Genomic DNA, 20,840 nt, shown 5'->3' on the forward strand with positions numbered 1-20,840 from the left:
ACCTATACAGTAACAACAGAATTTTCTAAGTGCTGCATATCATCTTTACGAGAAATTCCTAAGACAGGCTCAAGAAAAATTGAATGATATTTCCGTTTCATGCATATTCTGCATATCAACAAGTCACAATTTTGTAATAAAAACTAAAGGAGAGTGATGAAAATAAATTATAACGAGAAAATACTGAAAATTGGAATTACAGGTAATTTTTTCAGAAAAAAATCCGATCTATGAAAAGCCACTACTTGAAAAATATATTATGACCATATCCTCAGTGTCCAATATCTTCTTGCTACAGTTCCATTAAGTTATGGGTAGCAGAAACTCTGCAGGGAACTGGTGTGAGATGATATCGAACACTCCTGGAGTACCAAAATGGGGATATACCTTTCCTATAGATTCTAAACAAGACAATGCTTAACTTTTAAGCAAACAACAATCCAAATGACTCAGTATAACAAAACCAATCAAGTCTATGTCATGAAATTAGCAATTAGGTGTCATGATTTCTATCATGTCTATTGTTCAACTCCTATTATGATGGACAATAAACATCAAAGACTAGAAGGACTTGTGGTGCCTCTGCATTGAATAAATTAAAAACAAAAATAACTCAACATTTCACATACAATCCTGTATATCACATTTTGGTACCACACGACTATAAACAGACAATGGGTGGGATGAGGTGGGATTAAAATAACTTCACTTGCAGGCTATAAACATACATTACAGTACAAACGTTGCCTTTTCTGTCAAACGTTTGCCTCCTCATTGAGTGGATATTAAACAAATGAGACAGAATCACATGGACTTCCGCCTAAGTTAATTGGCCAATGAGGTTATGACCATATCCTCAGTGTCCAATATCTTCTTGCTACAGTTCCATTAAGTTATGGGTAGCAGAAACTCTACAGACTTCCTGAAGATGAAACCCAAAATCTCAAATACAGTATAATGCCTCTTCCCAAAACTCAAAATAAAACATATCTTCTTTCTTAATATTATTTATTACATAACAAGTGTTGTACAGATAACATAATTATACATTGCTCTTAGATTCACAAAATGTATGCATGGGTATTTTATAAATTTAACAATAATAACTTGTGCAATTTCAATTATTCAAATAAAACTTATCAAAATGATAGTTACGATGAAAACATTTTAATTACCAATGCAAGTACAATGAATATGGTGCAAATACTTCATTAAACTTCCTCAATCTTAGGGCTAGATCACAATTAAGATTACTTTTACTCTTTGTTAAAAACATGAACTAAACTAGAATAGTCAGCTTGTTCTTTAAATACAGTTTCAATATTTTCAGACCCATTTGCAACCTGAGATAATCTCAATGCAATACTGCCTGCATCAACTAATGTATGAATTCTACTATAGTACTCGGCACTTGTTCTGCCAAACCAACCAATATGTTTCATTGCCTGGTCTACATTTTCAGCTGCCCCTGATAAAGCCATGGTAACTGCACAACCTGATCGAAAGCTATGGGGGGTTTCTCCTTCATAAATTCCCAACAGTGATAAGTAATAACGCAATCTCTCATACATGACAGAGTAATTGACAGCCTTATCCAACACTCTGCCTTTTTCAGAAACTATTCTGAACAAATAACCTACTGACATATCAACTGTACTGACTTGGCAAAAATTAACATAATCAAGCAGACCTTGTACAGGACAAATAGACAAGTCATCACACTTTTTAATAACAAATGTATTACTCTTTCCCTTATCACCTCGGAGTGTCTTTCCAAACGTATGTTGAAAAACCAAGCCACTATTATCATTTAATACTTTTACCTCCTGAGCAACAACTAAAGAAAGGTCACTAGCCCTATCACCTGCAAAAAATTGTAGTTTCATCCAAGCTCTATCTCTATACAGAATATACCTCTCCCGTAATGACAGACCAGGGCTTTTAATTTCCCTATCAATGTATGAACACATTGCCTTAATTTTTGATAAAAATATAGGCTTAGCTTGTTTTGGCAATACATGTGCACTGGCTTGTTCTTCCCCGATTAGTTTAAGATATTCTTTTACTATGGGGGCACAAGCAGGGTTACCAGACTTAGAAAAAATGTCCCAATATCTCCCAAAGCCATTATCATCAAATATATTAACCAATTGATTAATCACCCCTTCAACTGTACCGGAAGCCAGTCGTTTTGGACAAAAACAGTCAAACTCCCCCTTTTGGCCTAAATGTTTGCAATGAACAGCGTGAATAGTAGTTTTTCCAGAAAAATCCTTCCAAATTAAAAATCTTCGAATATCATCAGGTGTACAAACTGACAAATGTTTGCAATCTAAATCTTGGAGAAATTGGAGAAAAGAACCTTGAAAACTTTTCTTCCTCTTGTGACCTGATGAACAAGTTATTCGTTTATCTAACTCGTCCATTCTTCCCTCAATTTTTTCCAAATCAATGTCACTATTTATCTGCAATGACAAATATAAGGTCCATTTTTAGGTCAATGACAAAAAATTTAACAATTAAAAATTGAAAATATCTTAATAGGACTTATAACCTCAAAAGAAATACAATGCACATGCATTACCCAATAACAATATACATATTTTTCATAAATAAAAAGATTAGCAACACTGGTACATTAAAATTATACAAAAACATTCAATTCATTTTAAGTTCACTTGAAATATCCGTATTACAGATGTATTACTTCACATGAAATATAAACAAAAATAAGATCAAGAAAAAGAAACTCTGAATGCCCACAATGGCCATCTTAAACCAAATTCATCAACAACAAAGCCTTTCCTTGAAGGTGCTTTTACAACCCCTTTTTGACCCCTAGCTCCTAGAAGAATGGAGGTTGATGAACAACTAGTCAACATTGGCCACCACATAGGAACTGGATAAAGTTCAGGTACCACAACTGTGCAAGAAACTGACTGTTCCTTCAAAAAACATAGCAAAGGAAAAATCAATACATAGGGTGGATATACATACATATTAGATTCTGCCTTTAAATCTTGGGAAAACACATTAACACCAGAGGTTTCTGGTGTTAACCATGGGGTAAAATGTCTAAGTGGCCTACTGTCTACTGATTGCATTACATTCGAGTCTAAAGACATAAGATCAACAGTATGTGGACCAAATCGAGAATCAACTAAAACCCATGAAGCATTACTCAACATAGTATCAGCCGTGTTCAAAATTCTAGAAGGACCATCAGCCTTATTCAGTTCAGATGGAACAAAACTTAGATGCAAATCAACATTTTGCCCAGCGACCAACTGAAATATATCCTTCATAATACAATTCAAGGCCGGACATTTGCTCCCTTGACTATTCCAGGCTCCTATTACCGCCATGCTATCAGTTAATACATCAACCCGAGAGTCTAATAAAGATTTTCCCAAAGATTGCAATGCCTTCAAAATGGCTTCAGCCTCCTTTTCATGAATAGGTCTAGTATCATCAGCCAACCAATAATCACCCATAGTCAAATGGTTGTCACCTAAATTCCCAAGTGCCCCATATCTATAACCTGAAGAGTCTGTAACCATGTCAATCTTATTATGAAATTCTGGTCTCCATTTTGAGAAGCCTTCCCATTTGTCCAAAAATTTCCAATATTCAATCTCCTCTTTAAGAGGTCCAAATACCCTAACAGGCCTACTACATTTAGTACAAACAGAAATAGCAGCATTCACCTCCCTGCAAAAAAGCTTACAGCCAGGTACAGCTAATTGCATACTAATACACTTTCCAGAAAACCTTTGTAAAGTTCTCAAGTCTACCTCCTTAGAAGACAAAATAAATTCACGCAACTCAATAAATTTTTCCCGCTTATCCTCTGGTAAAATAAATGCTTGCTTTTCCGAATCAACGAAAAAACCAAGAAATTTCTTACAAAATTCTGGAACCAATGAACACTTCTTAAGCGAAAGAGTATACCCTAACCTTGTCGAAACCTCCAGCATAACATAAACCAACCTCCTACCTTCGAACTCTTTCTCCTCACTAGACTGCAATGGGCCCCCTCGAGTTACTGAAAACCTATCATCAATATATAATGTATTCAGTACATTTAATTTTCTTAAATATGATGTTACACACATCCCTATTGACTGGTATATGAATGGGCTTGCTTTCCAACCAAAGGGCAATGTTGTGTAAGTCATGTAAAATCCCCCAAACTGAATACCAAAATATGTAAATGAATGTTGACTAAGTTTAACATGGTCATAACCTGACTTTTCATCATATGTTACCATTAATGCATCTTTCTGTACTAATCTAGGAATATCTTTCAAAGTTTCAAGATGAAATGGTAAATCTTTCACCCACAAATTTAAAAAACGTTCATCATGGCATAAACGTGGCTTGCTGGGTTCGACTGTAAGTGGCATTACTATTCTAGGGGGTTCACATTCACCAACTGCTCCCAACAGCTTAACTGAACCCATAGCAATTTTCTCGCATAATTCTTTTGAAATAAAATCAACATGTTGCTTACAAATTTTTGAATTTTGAAAATATTGATTTGGAGGGATATCCGAATCATAGAAACGACCCTTAAAATTTCCTTTAAAGTATCTGAAAAAATCTGTAGCATCAACCCCATTTATAAGCCATTTTAGTATATCTTTATCATCTGTCCCTACTAGAATATCTTTCCAGTTAGACAAATGGTGATGAATCTGACCGCTTAGAAAAAGATCAGGATCACGCAAAGGAAAAGTCCCACTATCAAAATGAACACCACATGCACCATTCAGAACTTCTTCAGCCGAAGGAACGTGTGTTGTAAGTGAAGGAGTTTCACCTCCAAGTGTTACCCATGCTGGTTCTTGGCGTACTTGTACCTTTTCGGGATTAAAACCACTTTCCATTTCCCATTCTGGAACATGAATGTTGAATGAATTTAAACTTCCCAATGTATTACTATTCTGAAGAGAAAATAAAACTCTCTCTATATCCAAGAACCAACATAAGAGCACTTTAAGGAGAAACCCCTTCACCTACAATCCACGTGGAACATGTAGAACCACTAGGGTATCAGTGACCCTTGAATTGTAAATGAAGACATTTCAAATAGAGAAAAATAAAATAAAATAAAAAACAAAATATTTCACAATTAAAATTAAAATTCCCCAATTAATTGAACATACAAATATACGAAAAACATTATTTTCCCTTTGCAGCCTTCATTTTGTCACAGTCTCTTATCTGATGACTTGTACTCTCGCAAAACAGACAAGCACCTCTCTGACGTATTCCAGAATTTCCAAAATTTCCAGAATTTCGGGGTCTACCCCTATAATTATTATTAAAGCCACCTGGATATGGCGGTTGCAAGTAAGGCATAGCATTGTATGGATACATACAAGGAGCCTGGTATTGCGGGTATAAATTATGCAATGGCGAATCTTCAGGTTTTGGAGTAGTATCCTTTTCAGGTTGCTTTTTTTTAAACACTTCGACACAGCTTTTGTGATTGCATCCGCAACCTTACCACCCAGTACGGACAAACACAAAGAAGAGATATCTAATTTTAATTGATGTCGGTTTGCCTGACGTGTTAACTCTTCAAAGGTATCGGCATCATCATGATTAACCCGTCTTGCAGCTTTAGCAAGTTCCTCCAGAGTAAGTAATATGAGTGAATCACTAGGATTATCTTGCAGACAAAGTGTCCTCACCTTCTCCTTTAAGTTCTTAACAACTTCTTCTTTTGTAGTATTCTCTAAGTTAGCAATCCTGTCTTCCAAATCGTCCCTCTTCCTTTTATTTGTCCCATTGTTGTTGTTGTCACCACTACTCTGCACAATGTCACCACTCATCTGCACATTGACAGGATTAGCACTAGTAGTGGGAGTCTTAAAACAGAAAACAAAATCGGTCTTAAAAACAGAAACAAAACCGGTATCATTATTAACACACATTACATAACACCAGTCAATGCCAGTGAATCACTATTAATATCAAAATTCTATGTAAATTACCACAGTGTTGTCAATATTTTCATTTATAAATATGAATAAACATATACTTGGATTCAACCAGTATGGATTACGTCACAGTAAGACAAGTAATTATGTATTAACCAACAAGACAATTTTATATTTTTATATGCTCGTTATGTGGTACAATTTGTTGCTCATAAGTGAAGGCCACACAAAGACCATAAATGATGGCATTGTCCAATTACTTCTTAGGTTATTATCTCATTGGCATACAATTTTAGAAATTCTCTAGTGCGATCATTGATTTGTCTTCTAAGCTTGTCATCCTAGTCAATGTGCAGAATTGTATATATAAAATTCAATAGATTTAATTTTATCTGCCAGCCAAGACATTACATTCAAAGTGCAGGACTAGAAATTACTTACTTGATCTTGTGACTGGGTTAAATCTTGTCCACTAGGTTGCCCATATTCATTTGCATACAGTATCAAACAATGTGTGGCCCACCTGGCTTCTTCAACTGTATTATCTCTATTGGCAAATTGAAGTAAATCTTGTAGTTCTGCACCAGTTAAATCCAGAACCTGATCAATAATTTAAAACAAATAAAACTCAACAGAGCTTTTGTTTTACTTCTTGTACTAGTAACCTTGCTAAATTTAAATAAAACTGGTTTATTTATAATGTATTACAAAACACTTGACTTGCATATGATTGTCTATAAATGGTTTTAAAATAGTAGCAAGATAAATCAAGTCAAACAATGAAATGATTAATAGTACTACAAACCTGTTGCCTCAGATCATCCATGGATAAATTATCCAATTTGTTATCCTTTTGAAAACGGGCAAACTCCTTTAAGCCCTGTGGTTGTCCTCCTCTTATTCTCTTAATAGCTGCCACTAACCGTACCCCTTTTAATGAGTGCCTCCGTTTCAAACACGTGGGTAAAACCATCTGAAAATAAATACACAACTCTACACACTAGTCTAGACATCAAATGACCTTGCGCACCTGTTGAGGGAAATCCCCTTTTGGCATTTTTTAAAAACTATCTGAAGTACCACACATAATAAACGAACATAGGCAAATGTTATTTATCATTATAATCTTAAAGAAACAAACAACATTTTTAAAAGTGTCTATCATTTGATTATATAAATCAAATCTTATAAAATCTATGATAACACGTGTCGAGCGCACCTTTCGCCACGACGGGATTGTTGAAAATCTTTATACCTCATTAAATTTTGTGAGAAACTATGAAATGAACATATCTTATCAACCAGTTTAGAATATAAATAATAATAATTGGTCCTATAGATATAATTTATTTCGCACTCGACCTCGTGGTGTCGGACTTTCCGGCCAATCTAAAATTTATTATGTCTCCTTGGCCCTGGTTATTTTTTCAAATTATACCTTATAACCCTTGTCATTATTCTTCAATTATATCTCAAAACCTCTTGCTTTATCAAAAAATAAATATTACCATCTCCAAATAAATCAAACCATCTCCTTGGCCCTCGCCATTTTTCCAGTATCATATCTCATGGCCTCTTGCCCATTTAAAAATGTATTATGTCTATTGCTATTCTCAAATTACATGACCTCTTGTCATTCTTATATCATATGGCCTCTTGCCATTTAAAATAAAAAATATATACCTTTCCTATGAAGTATGTTGCCAACTTGGCCTGAGCAGTCAGGACACGGTCCGCTCTCTTCAGTGGATATTAAACAAATGAGACAGAATCACATGGACTTCCGCCTAAGTTAATTGGCCAATGAGGTTATCTTTGATGTACCTGTTATCCAGTCACAGGAAAAGAGATTTTTGCAACTCTTAGTAATATATCTTAGTATTTCATCATTTCATAGAAAAAAATAGGTTAACTGTATTCAAACTTTCTATCAGACTTTCTGTTTGAAAGGTTTTTGCAATAAATGTCATGGCCGGTTACGTTAATGACACGTGATAATAAGTTTGAATGATTAAAGAAATGATGCTATGACTTTGATGATAAAATAATTATCATCTAAGGTAGAGAAACGAATGGTGGAGATAACGTATGAACGTTTAAATGGGACTGTAATAAGAGGTCGATTACTGCAATAAACTTGTTATCACACAAATATGGTATTGTAAAAGTAGATAACATAATGGATCCGGTCCTCTTACTCACTACCGTTGCAATGATGGACTTTTCACGACCGATTTGTAAAAATTGTGTAAACTTATACTATAATTTTTACATGATGAACATGAATTAGGCATACCTTTATTTTATATTTTAAGTATGAACACATTGCACAATCGATTAAAAACACTTACCTAGAGAAATGATGGTCAAGTAATGACAGGAATGATGTTGCTTAAATATACCGATTATGAAATAATAAATTGAGTAGTGTTCAAAGCTAGGAGGATGTAGATCATCAACATAGCTGTCATAAATTGGGTTTACAGGAAGAATAAAGCTATTTGAAAGAAAACATTATTGGGCTAGAGAATTTAGGTATACAATAACATAGACACAAAAAAAAAACCCTGGAAATGTACAACACATTTTGTTTTATAAATTCCCTAAAAACGACGAAAATTGTAGATAGTGTAGCAGGGTAAATGCAGGAAGTATATGTGAACTGAATTTTTCAAAATGAATACATTTTTATTTTAATGTTTATCATATATGACCTACTTCCTATGATCAATTCAATTTTGAATCAAGTAATTATATGAAATGTATACATCTCTCTTGTGTATCATTAGCCCCTTATAAAGATTACTTTGTCTGATGTATTTTTTTCATACTTTCGGGTCGCGTATTATAATGGACTGAATAATTAGAAAAACAATATAGTATTGGCGTAAAAAGTAATTATAATAATTCATGGAGTAAAAATTAAGGAATATGACAGTTGTTGTCCATTCGTTTGATGTGTTTGAGCTTTTGATTTTGTCATTTGATTAGGGACTTTTCGTTTTGAAATTTCCTCGGAGTTCAGTATTTTTGTCATTTTAAAATTTTTTCTTATCCTTCTCGTTTAAATAAAAAAATAAGGTGAGGCCATTTCAACTTGTAGTGTCTGCAGTGGATTAAATCCTCCATACCAACGTGTTTTGTGTCGAACTTTATTTCTAGAATAGAAATTTCTTTTGAGAAGATTGTAAGTAAGCAGATACTCTGGACACACAAAATGTCTTATATTCGGGAATAAATCAAATAAGGTCAAACAGATATATTGATATTCTGTTTACTCTACTGTATCCTCCAATTCGAGTTACAAACCTTGACATAAACAGTGAACAGAACCAGTTGAGAACTATCATACTAACACATGTACATCAACAGGGCCACCAATACAGTCAGGATTCTACTTCGACAAATTATCTTCCCATTACGCCAGTTCATTTTCACAATCGTAGAAATTGAAGCCATTGTAGGCATGACGCGCTGCCAATTTTGCTCTTGAAAACCGATACATTTATCCACATAGCACCAATACGATCCTTATATGCCAAATGTATCTACAAGCTAATGAGCATCATGTCTGCATTGATTCAACTTAAAACTATCGTCTGATCGGTTGTCAGGTGGATTTTTCGAAAATTCTTAAATATTTAAAAAAAAATCTATATAAATATTTCGTGGAAGGGCAGACTAAACATTTTCAATGGTTGAAGGTTATAAACCCTAGTTATCACACACAAAAATTTAATTTTTTCGAAGAAATGCATTTTCATCATCCAACTTCGTCAAGTACTTTTAGTAAAAAAAAAAAAAACGCTATTCGAACACACCTTCTCTGTTTTTGTGATTAATTAGATAGGTATTTTATTTCACTTGACACATATATTTCATCTTTTCGTACTGTTTTTTTTTTTATGTTATAAAGTCAACCTGTAGCTTTGATATATGAAAATGATAGAACCTGAGGCGAGATGATACATCAAATACTCTTGCTTTGTACGTTTTAAAGACAAAATATACATCTCAAACATGCCTAACATAAAAAGGTGCACTCGATTTTCTCTTTTCGATACAATTGTTACCCATTTTTGGGATTTTTTCTTGAGTCACATAATGGAAAGTCAGACACGAAAATTACTGAACTAATAGATTGATATGTTCTCCGTCCGTGGTATATATATTTTTTTTAAATCGGAGGTTATGCATTTTCTACATCCAACTTGATACCCATGTCGTTGACTTGATATCTAATTGTTCTGCATTACTATGTAATAGATAAATTGAAAACTTATGCAAATAGTGTTTTTATAAAATAAAACACTTCCTAATTGAGAAGAAAATTGTCGTTTTATTTGATTCTATTAACTTTTAAAATTTTTGTTACTATTGGTAAAATTACAGTAAGCATTTATCACCTTCTCTAACAAAGACCTTCGATTCTTTTGTTCTATTTCAACTGGGTTTCCGCCTGCAATATACAAAATACAGTATTTTAATAAAGACCAAACCGTATTCACTTGAGGGAGATGTTAAGGACATGGTGACCCTGTCATGTGACTGAGTTTTATAAACATTGCAAACCTAGTACTATAAAATTAATTTCGGAACACGCCTTATCACAAGGCTGGTGTACTCGCTAAAACTTGCGTGTACATAAACAATTGTCCTGTCTTCATAGTAACTGGAAAACAGACTTAATAACAAAACATAAACATTCAATTCAATAGAGATCAATGTCAGGTGTCAAAAACAGACACACTTATTAATTTAGTTATTATACTCCCAATAATAAATTTTGTAAAGAATTATCTAGCCTTCATAGTTACTTGCGAAACTTAACTATTTACAAAACGTAACGTCAACCTCATTACTAATTTTTAAGAACTAATAAATAAAATTATCACAAACGTCATATGCATAGCATATTGACAGTTCACACATGCATCGCTATGCAGTTTACTTATTGCTTTTTTCTGTACATGCATGAAATTTGTTCAGATGCAAATTCTAAAAGTTTAATTACTCAGTCTTGTTATTTTCCCCAGTTTTTTTTTTATTGCCTGTTATATATTGATGAACTTTCAAGGAAATGTAAACGTTATAACAGACAACGAACATGTTATAAAAAAAGAGTTCTTTATGACAGCAAGTCTCAATAAACCAATTCAGCCACGAACGCTTCACTGCTTCGAAACAAGGCTAACAAAAAAAGACAAACAACAAACAACAAAAGGCATGTTCCAGATAGCCTGTCTTAGAACAGGGATACAATATGGTGATTAAAAAGCTGACTATGCGGTATGGGCTTTGCTCATTGTTGAAGGCCGTACGGTGACCTATAGTTGTTAATGTCTGTGTCAGTTTGGTCTCTTGTGGACAGTTGTCTCATTGGCAATCATACCACATCTTCTTTTTTATATTTACATAAATGCACATACAAAATAGAATTAGATAAAAACAAATATGCAACAAAACTAATAATAATAATAATAATAATAATAATAATAATAATAATAATAATAATAATAATAATAATAATTCGTTTTAGAAGATAAGGCTTTTATAGTGTCATAAAACCTCACATAATGGTTTTGACTGAAAACTCGTATGGTCTTTTATAAAATGGAATTGAATAATTTGTTATTTTCTTCAACTGATTAATGAAAATGAAAAACAAATTTTCCACTTGCTACTTGATAAATTAAGTATATATTGAATTATGTGTGACAGTGAATGAGGCTTTTGTAATTTGCAAAGGAAACTGATCAAGTTACAACAACCCAAGGTAATCTATAATTGGAATCAACAGCTTCATATTTAGAAATTTATTTACTCAAGTCGTAAACTTTAGACAGAAAAACTCTTTGACATTTGCAATTAGTTAAATGACTAAATGTCTTGTTCAAAGTTTAATCTATTCCTTCCTATGTATGATGGGAACTTAGCAAGACTGGATCTTTTGATATGTCAAGAAAGTGGAAACTGTTAATAAAATATAAGGAGTTATTGTCGTTTTAAGATTTTCCCATTCCCCCACCCCATTTGTTTGTTTGCGACAATCATTATACCTAAAACTTGTAACTCTGATAGCAGAAATGAACAAAAAGACAAGATCGGCTGGTATAGGAGTTATTGCCTTTTTGCTTTTTTAAAGAGATAGTAAGAGAGAAACTGTAAATAGCAGAAAATTACCAGTACGACAAATGCATATCACTGAAATAAAAGTTTTAGTCATGATTTATATTCCAAATTAGTCTTTGGGGGCTTGTAGTTGCCAATACCACCTTCGTACTCAACTTAATATACTATCAGACCCCGTTCACACTAGGATATTTTTATCGATCTAAACTAGACCGGTTCACTTTAGATCGATTTAAGGGCCAATGTGAACGCTTTGAATCGATCTTCAATCGGTCTAACTTAAAACACCAAAAGAGGTAGTTTAGTTTAAATCGATCTAAAGTAAACCGATCTTACTTTAAATGTGAACGCAGAGATCGGTTTAAACTAGTACGATTGAATCGAAAATAACGTATGCGCATGTACAGCGCCAAAACTATCTCAGAGGTTCGTTGTTTAACCCATATTTCTCTATTTACAGACATTTAAAACAAACTGAAAACATTTTGTCTTCGCCAACGTAAAGATTTGCGAAATCTTTGTCTTCTTTTCTTATGATGATTTTTTTTTTCTTTTCAGGAACCGCAATACTTCGTCGTGTTGTAACTTCGTTACTACAGATATTTTTTTTCAAAATTAAAGAAAACGGCAATAACACCTGTACCAAAATGTTAACTTCTGATTCAGGAAAAACAATAACTTTATCCATAAGTGTGTGTGTCAGAGTATCAATAGATGAATTTAATAAATCAGTTCTATTTATACACAATGTTTACAGTTTTACGGGTAAAAAGGTTAGATCGATTGCGTTTAAGTTAATTGAAGTGTGAACGCAGTGGATCGGTTTAGACCGATAGAGATCGTTATGATTAAAGATAATGTGAACGCTAACTGGTTTTATTTAGATCGATTCAAATTAGATCGATTAAAAAAAATGCTAGTGTGAATGGGGTCTTAGTCACAGCTTATTTCTTATGCTTTAAGACAGCGTAAGACATTGGTTGGCTTGCTTGCTTTGTTTATATAAATATTAGCTCAAGCATTGTAATTAAGATTGACAGCTGCAAAAACATATAGATAGGCATTGTTTAACCTGTATATGTATTTAAAGTTGGTTTAATGTTATTCCAATTTCAATTGTATAATATACAAACAAAGCAAGCAAGTAACCTAACGAAATAGTTACAAAGGTACCAGAATTATAATTTAGTACGCCAGACGCGCGTTTCGTCTTCACAAAACTCATCATTGACGATCATATCAAAATATTTATAAAGCCAAACAAGTACAAAGTTGAAAAGCATTGAGGATCCAAAATTCCAAAAAAGTTGTGCCAAATACGGCTAAGGTAATCTTTGCCTGGGAAACGAAAATCCTTAGTTTTTCGAAAAATTCAAAGTTTTGTAAACAGGAAATTTATAAAAATGACCACATGATTGATATTCATGTCAGCACCGAAGTGTTGACTACTGGGCTGGTGATACCCTCGGGGAGTATCACCAGCCTCAAAAGTCTTGCACTACATGCATTAGGAAATTAGCTCTAAAGTCTTTCAACATTTTACCTGATCTGTCTATATCTTATACAATGTTATAGAACAATGAAAACGTAAACAATGTAATATTTTACAGTTGTAAACAATGTGCGCCTCTAGTGCTTGCAACACCAAAAGCTAACTTGATAACTTAACGTAAAATTTTCTACACGCATTTAAAAAAAACCTTTTTTACAGCGACTCTTTAAGATAATCGTAGGGGACATGGTGCAAGGCAAAATGTGTGCCCCTGTCTTAGTACTTTTTCTAGATCCTAGCATTTAGATGGCCATCCTTAATCACGGTCGAGTCTCTTTCCAACTTCATACCAACTAAATTTATAGCTAGTCAGTTCTGGCCCTAAACATACAGGAAATATTTGCAACTGGACGTTCAGCAAACTTCAATAAATAACTAAATCTTACTGTAAAATTATTTTGAAATTGTACTCAAAATTATGTTGCACTCTAACAGGTGAGACATTTTTCGATTTCTAAGTTTTGAATAAGTTTTCATTTTTGGCTTCCAAAATTTTTGCTCTGTTCATTACAGATAAATGTTAATTCGTAATGCCCGCGTCACACTGTCCCGATTTTTACGCCGATGGCAACACGATTATGGAAATTTTCAAAATCGGGACTGATCGTATCCAGATCGGGCTATTCGTAGTGCCATCTTTAACCATCGTAGAACCATCGGCCACTTTTTCTAGCCTTCGGGGACAACTTCGGGAAGGGTTCTAAATTTTTTAACATGTTAAAAAATTCCCGAAGGTGCGTCCGATGTTGAGGGTTCGTATTCAGTTCGTATCACCATCCTCATCATCGTAATGTCACCGGGAATGCATCTTTGAACATCGTATTGCATTCGTGTTTCCATCGTTTCCATCGGGCAGTTTTGACATTACGATGTCTACACGAATGAATCACGAAGCTACCCGAAGGTCTTACAATGGCAACACGACTTCGTAAAGACCTCGTAATCCCGTCGTGTTGCCATCGAATAAAAGTACGAAGGCGACAAGATGGAACTACGACGGCAATGAATTCAGCTAAATGTAAGTTAATTTTCGCACTAAAATACATTTAAAGTGCCATGCGCGATATGCACTGGTCAGTCTAATACGACAGTTAAGAAAGACGTTCACAAAACATGGAGCTCATATCATATGATTCTATGAGAATAAGAAAGGCGACAGCGTTGTTTCTATTTATTCAAATGGAACAAGAAGAGCAGCTATTACAGGCTCAGGATTTAATTTTACAAGTAAAATATTATTTTTTGTCAATTTTTCATATCAAGTAACATAATGAAAATCATAAACGCGCCTCGTACACCAACACTACAGGTACACGTATATAGGGAAACCAACTTTTTCTTCATTATTCTGATTTTTTATGTATCGTCTGAGTTGTCGTCACACGAATGTTTACTCCATAACCGTTTTGTTTTCTATATGTCATATTTTGCCGCATTTGTTGCTTTCCCCAACATCCTTCCTTTTGTCTATATTATTATGATATTCTCCTGGAAAGAGCTCTTTTTGAATAAAAGGGATCAACGAACCCATTACCTTACCTTTAAGATAGATCAGTAAATATGGGCATAATTATGGGTGATTATTCAGACTAGTGCACACATTTTACAGTTCAAACAAGGCAATGCCGAGCGTGGCATCCCCTCGTATGTAACATATTGGGGACAAATATGGACACTATATTTGTATATGACACATGCAGAAAATGGTAAATTAAATATGCATATTTGATACATAAACTATTTTTTTAGAAATCAACAAAAACATTCAGTAACTGGAAATACCTTTAATATTGTCTTTAGAACAAGCAGGTAAAAAAATGAGCAACCAATTTCCTGTGTATTATGCTATTTCAAGGAGAAAAAACAAGTCCATCTGCATGACCTTGACCTTTGGCCTTGAACGTAAAAAAGGTCAGATCATTACAAGGAGGAACAATATACCAAATGTGGTTAAAATCTTTTGAAGCATATTGGTTTTAGAGTGTCCACAAGAGTGATATTGCCTTGTATTACAACTGCCACTGTGACCTTGACCTTTGAACTTTAAAGTCAATAGCGCTTAAAACATTATTAACGAGTAGCACCATACCAAGTTTTGAGCATTTTAGTTCTAGAGTGTCCATAACAATTTTATCTACACGCAACTTACATGTAGTAGGCGAGAGGATAATAAACTAAGTTTTATAAGAATTAGACAAAAAGATCGATTTCCCGCCATGCATGGCAGACTTGTACAGAAACGATATGTTGTCGAAATTCTGTTTTACCCTTCAAGCCCACGATCTTCCGTCTTATGATTAAACCAGAAATTAAATGTACAATATAATATATATTCAATATTGATCAAACAATTTAAAACGCGTGATGCCTTCGGCATATAATTTAAATGCATCGTAAGCTGTACACGACGTCTTTTAGACATCGTAATCCATCGTGTAGCCTTCGTAACCCATCGTGTAGCCTTCGTGATCCATCGTGTAGGCTTCGGCTGAGATATGAAGCTTAAATACCCGTCTTCGGTTAACCTTCGTATGTCCATCTTTTGCTATCGTATATAATTTCGGCACCATCGTATAGACTTCGTTATTCATCGTACTTGCTTCAGTCACTTTTTTGTATTTTAACGAGATCGGGACCAACTTCGTACGAACTTACAATTTTCGCATTCGGTTGTCCATCGTATATAAAAATCGGGACAGTGTGACGCGGGCATAAGCACGTGTCAATCGTACAGAATTTAGAATAATACGTTCATGCTGAATTTGATTTGTATGTAGATATATATTGAACATGCCATTTCACCTTTATCCCCTCTCTGCAATGAAGATGACTGTATAATCTAATTAACACAGATGTTTAACTGCATAAGAGCTTAAAATTTGTTGAAATTAATTATCTTTCATTAGAATTATATCAGTAAGATCTTGTAATAAAAATTGATCATCTATTATTGCTCAGAAAATTCTTATTCTTTGACATCAGGGAAGAAAACTCTACTGAGGAAACATAATTACCAATTTCTAATCTATAATTGTGAAAACCTCAACTTTTGTTTTTCTGTAACTGGTTTATTTATTTTTTGGATGTACTAGAAGAGATTGAAAGTTAATTTACGAAAGTCAGTAATTATGTCATGGCATATTGATGTTTTCCTGTTTATCGTTTTATTTTAACATTAAAGTTCTTGCTGCTCGGGTAAACCAAATTTGTTATTCAATAAGCTGAAAATTCCTACTTAATCATTTTTTCTTAACCGCTACAGACAATTTTGTTTTATAAAATCAAATCATGGTAACATTAAAACAAAATTTAAAAGTTTAAATGCTGATTAATAGAGAGTGTGCCGTTAAGATAACGTCAAGATGACACACGAATCGAAAAGGAACAATGTTAAAAAAAAAAAAAAGAGAGAGAGAGAGAACATGAGTTTCAATTATATTACGACGGTATCTGTTAAAAAAAAAAAAAAAAGAGAGAGAGAGAACATGAGTTTCAATTATATTACGACGGTATCTAAAGAGATCCAGCAATTGCTGACTACGTATGTTTGAACAAAATATCTACAAGAATATCTAACATAGTTTGATGAGCGAATCCTTTTGTTTTTGTATTTCTACTACTCAACGAAACTCGCAGAAAAGGAAAAGTTTACAGTCTTACTTTGTTTTCGAAGTTATCGTATTTATATATAAAAAAAGATATAGTTGATGGATTAAGATAGACTAAATGTATGCATGCAATTACCTGTAAAATAACAAATATATTAAAGTTCATTACCTAAAATATTGACTTCGTTATTGCTAGGTGTAAATTATCAGCATATATAGCTTGAAGCCATCGATCTAAGCAATAGAGTGTTTTTTTCTCGTTGTTTTCTCATACGGGCATTTAGATTTGAATGAATACAAATACTACCATGGCACTTTGAATAGCAGTCATGAATAAAACTTACACTTCAGTAAACTATGCCACTTCGTACTACGAACTACATGAGAAATAATGTACATGACATTTCAATTTAATTTTATATGCAAGACCGCTGCCAATTACTGCAAATAGAGTTCACCATTGTATTCTTTAGAAAGAATATTAGTTTTCGATAGGGAGCGTTCCTTTCATGGTGCGCTTCAATTTCCTAACAATATAGCATTTGTCGATCCGCGATAACTGAATTTTTCCTCAAAATAACTATCACTAACAAGTTGCTTGTATTAAACCTTCATATTTGAGACTTGCAATATCATGTTAGGAATGAGCAAGTATTTGACACTGTAGATACAAAAAACGTGATAGAAATATTTGAGCATTTCTTTTTGTTATTCACGGTACATGAAGCAACATGTCATCTAGATCTGTCTTCGCGCACACTGGCGCCACGCGTTGCAACTATTGAACGTTTTAAAATTTTCGCGTTGTTTAATCGTAATTAACCATTTTCCTTGTATTTTGAATGAATTCCTCTGTTCGAGGTAGACTAAGTGTAATATATTTGTTCCTACTCTTCAATTCTACTCTTAGATGATTCAAATCCTGTTAAAATTAAATTCCTGTGTAATAATGTTTATTCAGACTCTCTTACAGCGTCTGGTGACAGCAATTTGAGAAAAGTTGTTACACGTTTTGTAGAATTTTATAATTGTCTCTACTTCATATTATAAAGTAAATAGCAATTTAGTTCAGTTTAAAGAAAAGAACAATAAAAATTTCAAAAATCTAATGTTTCATTGTATTCTTTTGGAATTTCATTTTAGAATTTTTAATATACATGTACGATAAAAATTTGAGGAGCGAATTAACGGCTAATTTCTATTCAAAACATGGTTAAAGCACCAACGAAAGATAATTTGATGCGTACTTATTGTTTCATGTGCAAAAATCTTGAAACCAAATACTTACATAACATTACCAATAGTCTGTGTGTAGGAATGACCATTTAATCAGTCAATATTGAAGAGAACATATATGAACTGCCGTTAATATCCTATTAATTACTGCGTCGGTGACGTCATTTCGATCGTTTGTCGTCTGTTTGATTATGTGTAATGCCTCGTATAATTCATTAGAAATCCTACAGCCTTACACGTCATTGTCTTCTTTATCATCGTTTAAATATTTCAGACACGGCAGAAAGAAAGAACTGCAATATATCATTTGCAAAAACACTCGAAAAACTGGATCGCAATGTTTGTCGGCACCATCTTTCTCTTTAAAGTTAGTCGACTATAAAATATCAAAGAACTAACATCAAGAGAATTTACATGTATTTCAAAGCTTTTTATATAATTATGTGTATTGTAGTTCTTTAGTACTAAGGACATTGGGTACAGTGGTGATAAAGGCAGTTGACTGTTTAAAGTAAAGAAACAATTACAAAGAGATGATTTCAGCTTCCAAATTGTGTGAATTTTCATTTTTAAACCAAGAGTTCCATATGGTGAAGTTGAAATCATCACTTTGTAAATTTTACGGACGCCATCACGAGTTGGTCGACCGTTATGGAATATCCGTTTCACAGATGATATCGGATATGTTCCTTATGTCGTAACTACAATCCCGTTCCCTTTTCACTAATGTGACCTACCGAATTAGACTATTTACCCCTATTTGTGACATTTTTACCTATGGTTTTTGTTGTTTTGTTCACACATCGTTGTCAATATAATGGAATTTGATGCGACTGTCATAGAAGTGAGAGGTTTAGCTAGCTTTAAAACCAGGTTCAATCCACCATTTTCTACATAAGAAAATGCCTGCACCAAGTCAGGAATATGACAGTTGTTATCCATTCGTTTGATGTGCTTGAACTATTGATTTTGCCATTTGATTGGGGACTTTCCTTTTTGAATTTTCCTTGGAGTCAGTATTTTTGTGATTTTACTTTTTACAAGACCGTTGAATTTCAAAACGAATCAAAACTGTTGCCTTGTATTTATTTATTTATTATTTCCATTTCTAATAAAAAGGAAATGTGTGATACAAACGAACGCGACCTCGATATGGCAAAACAACTTTACTACAACAGACATTTAAGGTGATGTTATATACGGCTTTTTCTATAATGTTAAGAGTCATAAGTTGATTATAAATAGATGGTGGGAGGAAAAATCTTATAATACCTAAGGGGGAAAATCGATATGAAACTATAAGAGCAGGGAACACCAATATCAAACAACCGTCAAACAACTTTCATATAAACGTGTCGTGCGTAGTATAACATTACTTCGTTGTCTTGTGTAATGGCATGCAATATCGTAGATTCTCCGGTGTTTTGTTATTTAGAATTTCATTGATGAGTATTAATCTAGGATTGCATCGTTCATTAGGGATTCAAAGTTGAAGTTTCAAAACTCAAAATTTAAAATATAATTAGTACAGCAGATGGAAGCATCACAACCACAAAAAAATAAGATACTCAGAAGTAGAAAGAGAATGAAACAGAACACAAAGTTCTTTATCTTTAAATATGAAAACCATACATTCTTGAGCTGTATACATGTAAGAAGCAACAGTTGTTTACCAATGTCCAAATCTTTAAAAAAAATCTAATAAAATGAAACAGGTTAAGGTTAACCAAACAAAACCTAGGGAATCGCATGAACTCCAAAAGGATATTGGGTGCGCCGAATTTGTAAACGACTCCTGTCATCCATGCCTCAACCGCTTAGCGGAACCACATTCAGACAAAATGTCGCACATGAGTAAGATTATTATATTGTACAGAAGACGGACAATCTCCTTTTTTTAAATATATATATTAGTGCAATAAATGATGTACATAAGCCTAATGATGTGTTATAATTTTAGCGTAATCTATGCCTTTAAATTTTCAGTATCATTTATTGTCGAGTTCTTAGTTAGGATTTTATTGTTACGATAAAAGTCGTTTATGACACGAAGCCGCATCTCCTGACAAATTTATTATTTACTACATAAAATCTTAAAAACGATGCTGATTAATTAATACTGTATGTGGTCTCAGTGATCCTCAGTGGTTATAAAACGGATGTCTTCAGGGTAATAAAGCCTACCTAATTTGTAACAGAGAGTTAAAAAAATAAAAGTAAATCCTTTGGTTGTAAATTGATTTCCCTTCTTTTGTAATGATTTAAGCAAAAATCGAGTCATAAACATTGTAATCCAAGTACATTAACATACAAAAAAAAAACTGCACTGTTCTTTTAACGATCTCAGCGACCAGATGTACGAAA

The 20,840-nt window shown here is 33.4% G+C and overlaps 2 protein-coding genes across 3 annotated transcripts in view; one reads left to right on the plus strand and one right to left on the minus strand.

Moving 5' to 3' along the window:
* LOC143065018 (calcitonin receptor-like) overlaps positions 1-20,840 on the plus strand; it is a 63,817-nt gene that overhangs the window by 12,593 nt on the left and 30,384 nt on the right. The gene's annotated exons all lie outside the window — the stretch shown is intronic.
* On the minus strand, positions 992-7,755 carry LOC143065016 (uncharacterized). 2 transcript variants are annotated; one of them, XM_076238288.1, is made up of 5 exons: positions 7,632-7,755; positions 6,754-6,921; positions 6,390-6,548; positions 5,700-5,876; positions 992-2,465 (listed from the first exon to the last, which is right to left on the minus strand). In XM_076238288.1, exons 2-5 carry the CDS (start codon positions 6,919-6,921, stop codon positions 1,257-1,259), a joined length of 1,713 nt encoding a protein of 570 aa, XP_076094403.1. In that variant the 5' UTR covers positions 7,632-7,755; the 3' UTR covers positions 992-1,256. The 2 variants fall into 2 exon arrangements, with proteins under 2 accessions (XP_076094403.1, XP_076094402.1); XM_076238287.1 differs by having other exon boundaries at positions 2,424-4,946.

This window comes from Mytilus galloprovincialis, chromosome 2, assembly GCF_965363235.1.
Source record: "Mytilus galloprovincialis chromosome 2, xbMytGall1.hap1.1, whole genome shotgun sequence".
NCBI lineage: Eukaryota > Metazoa > Mollusca > Bivalvia > Mytilida > Mytilidae > Mytilus > Mytilus galloprovincialis.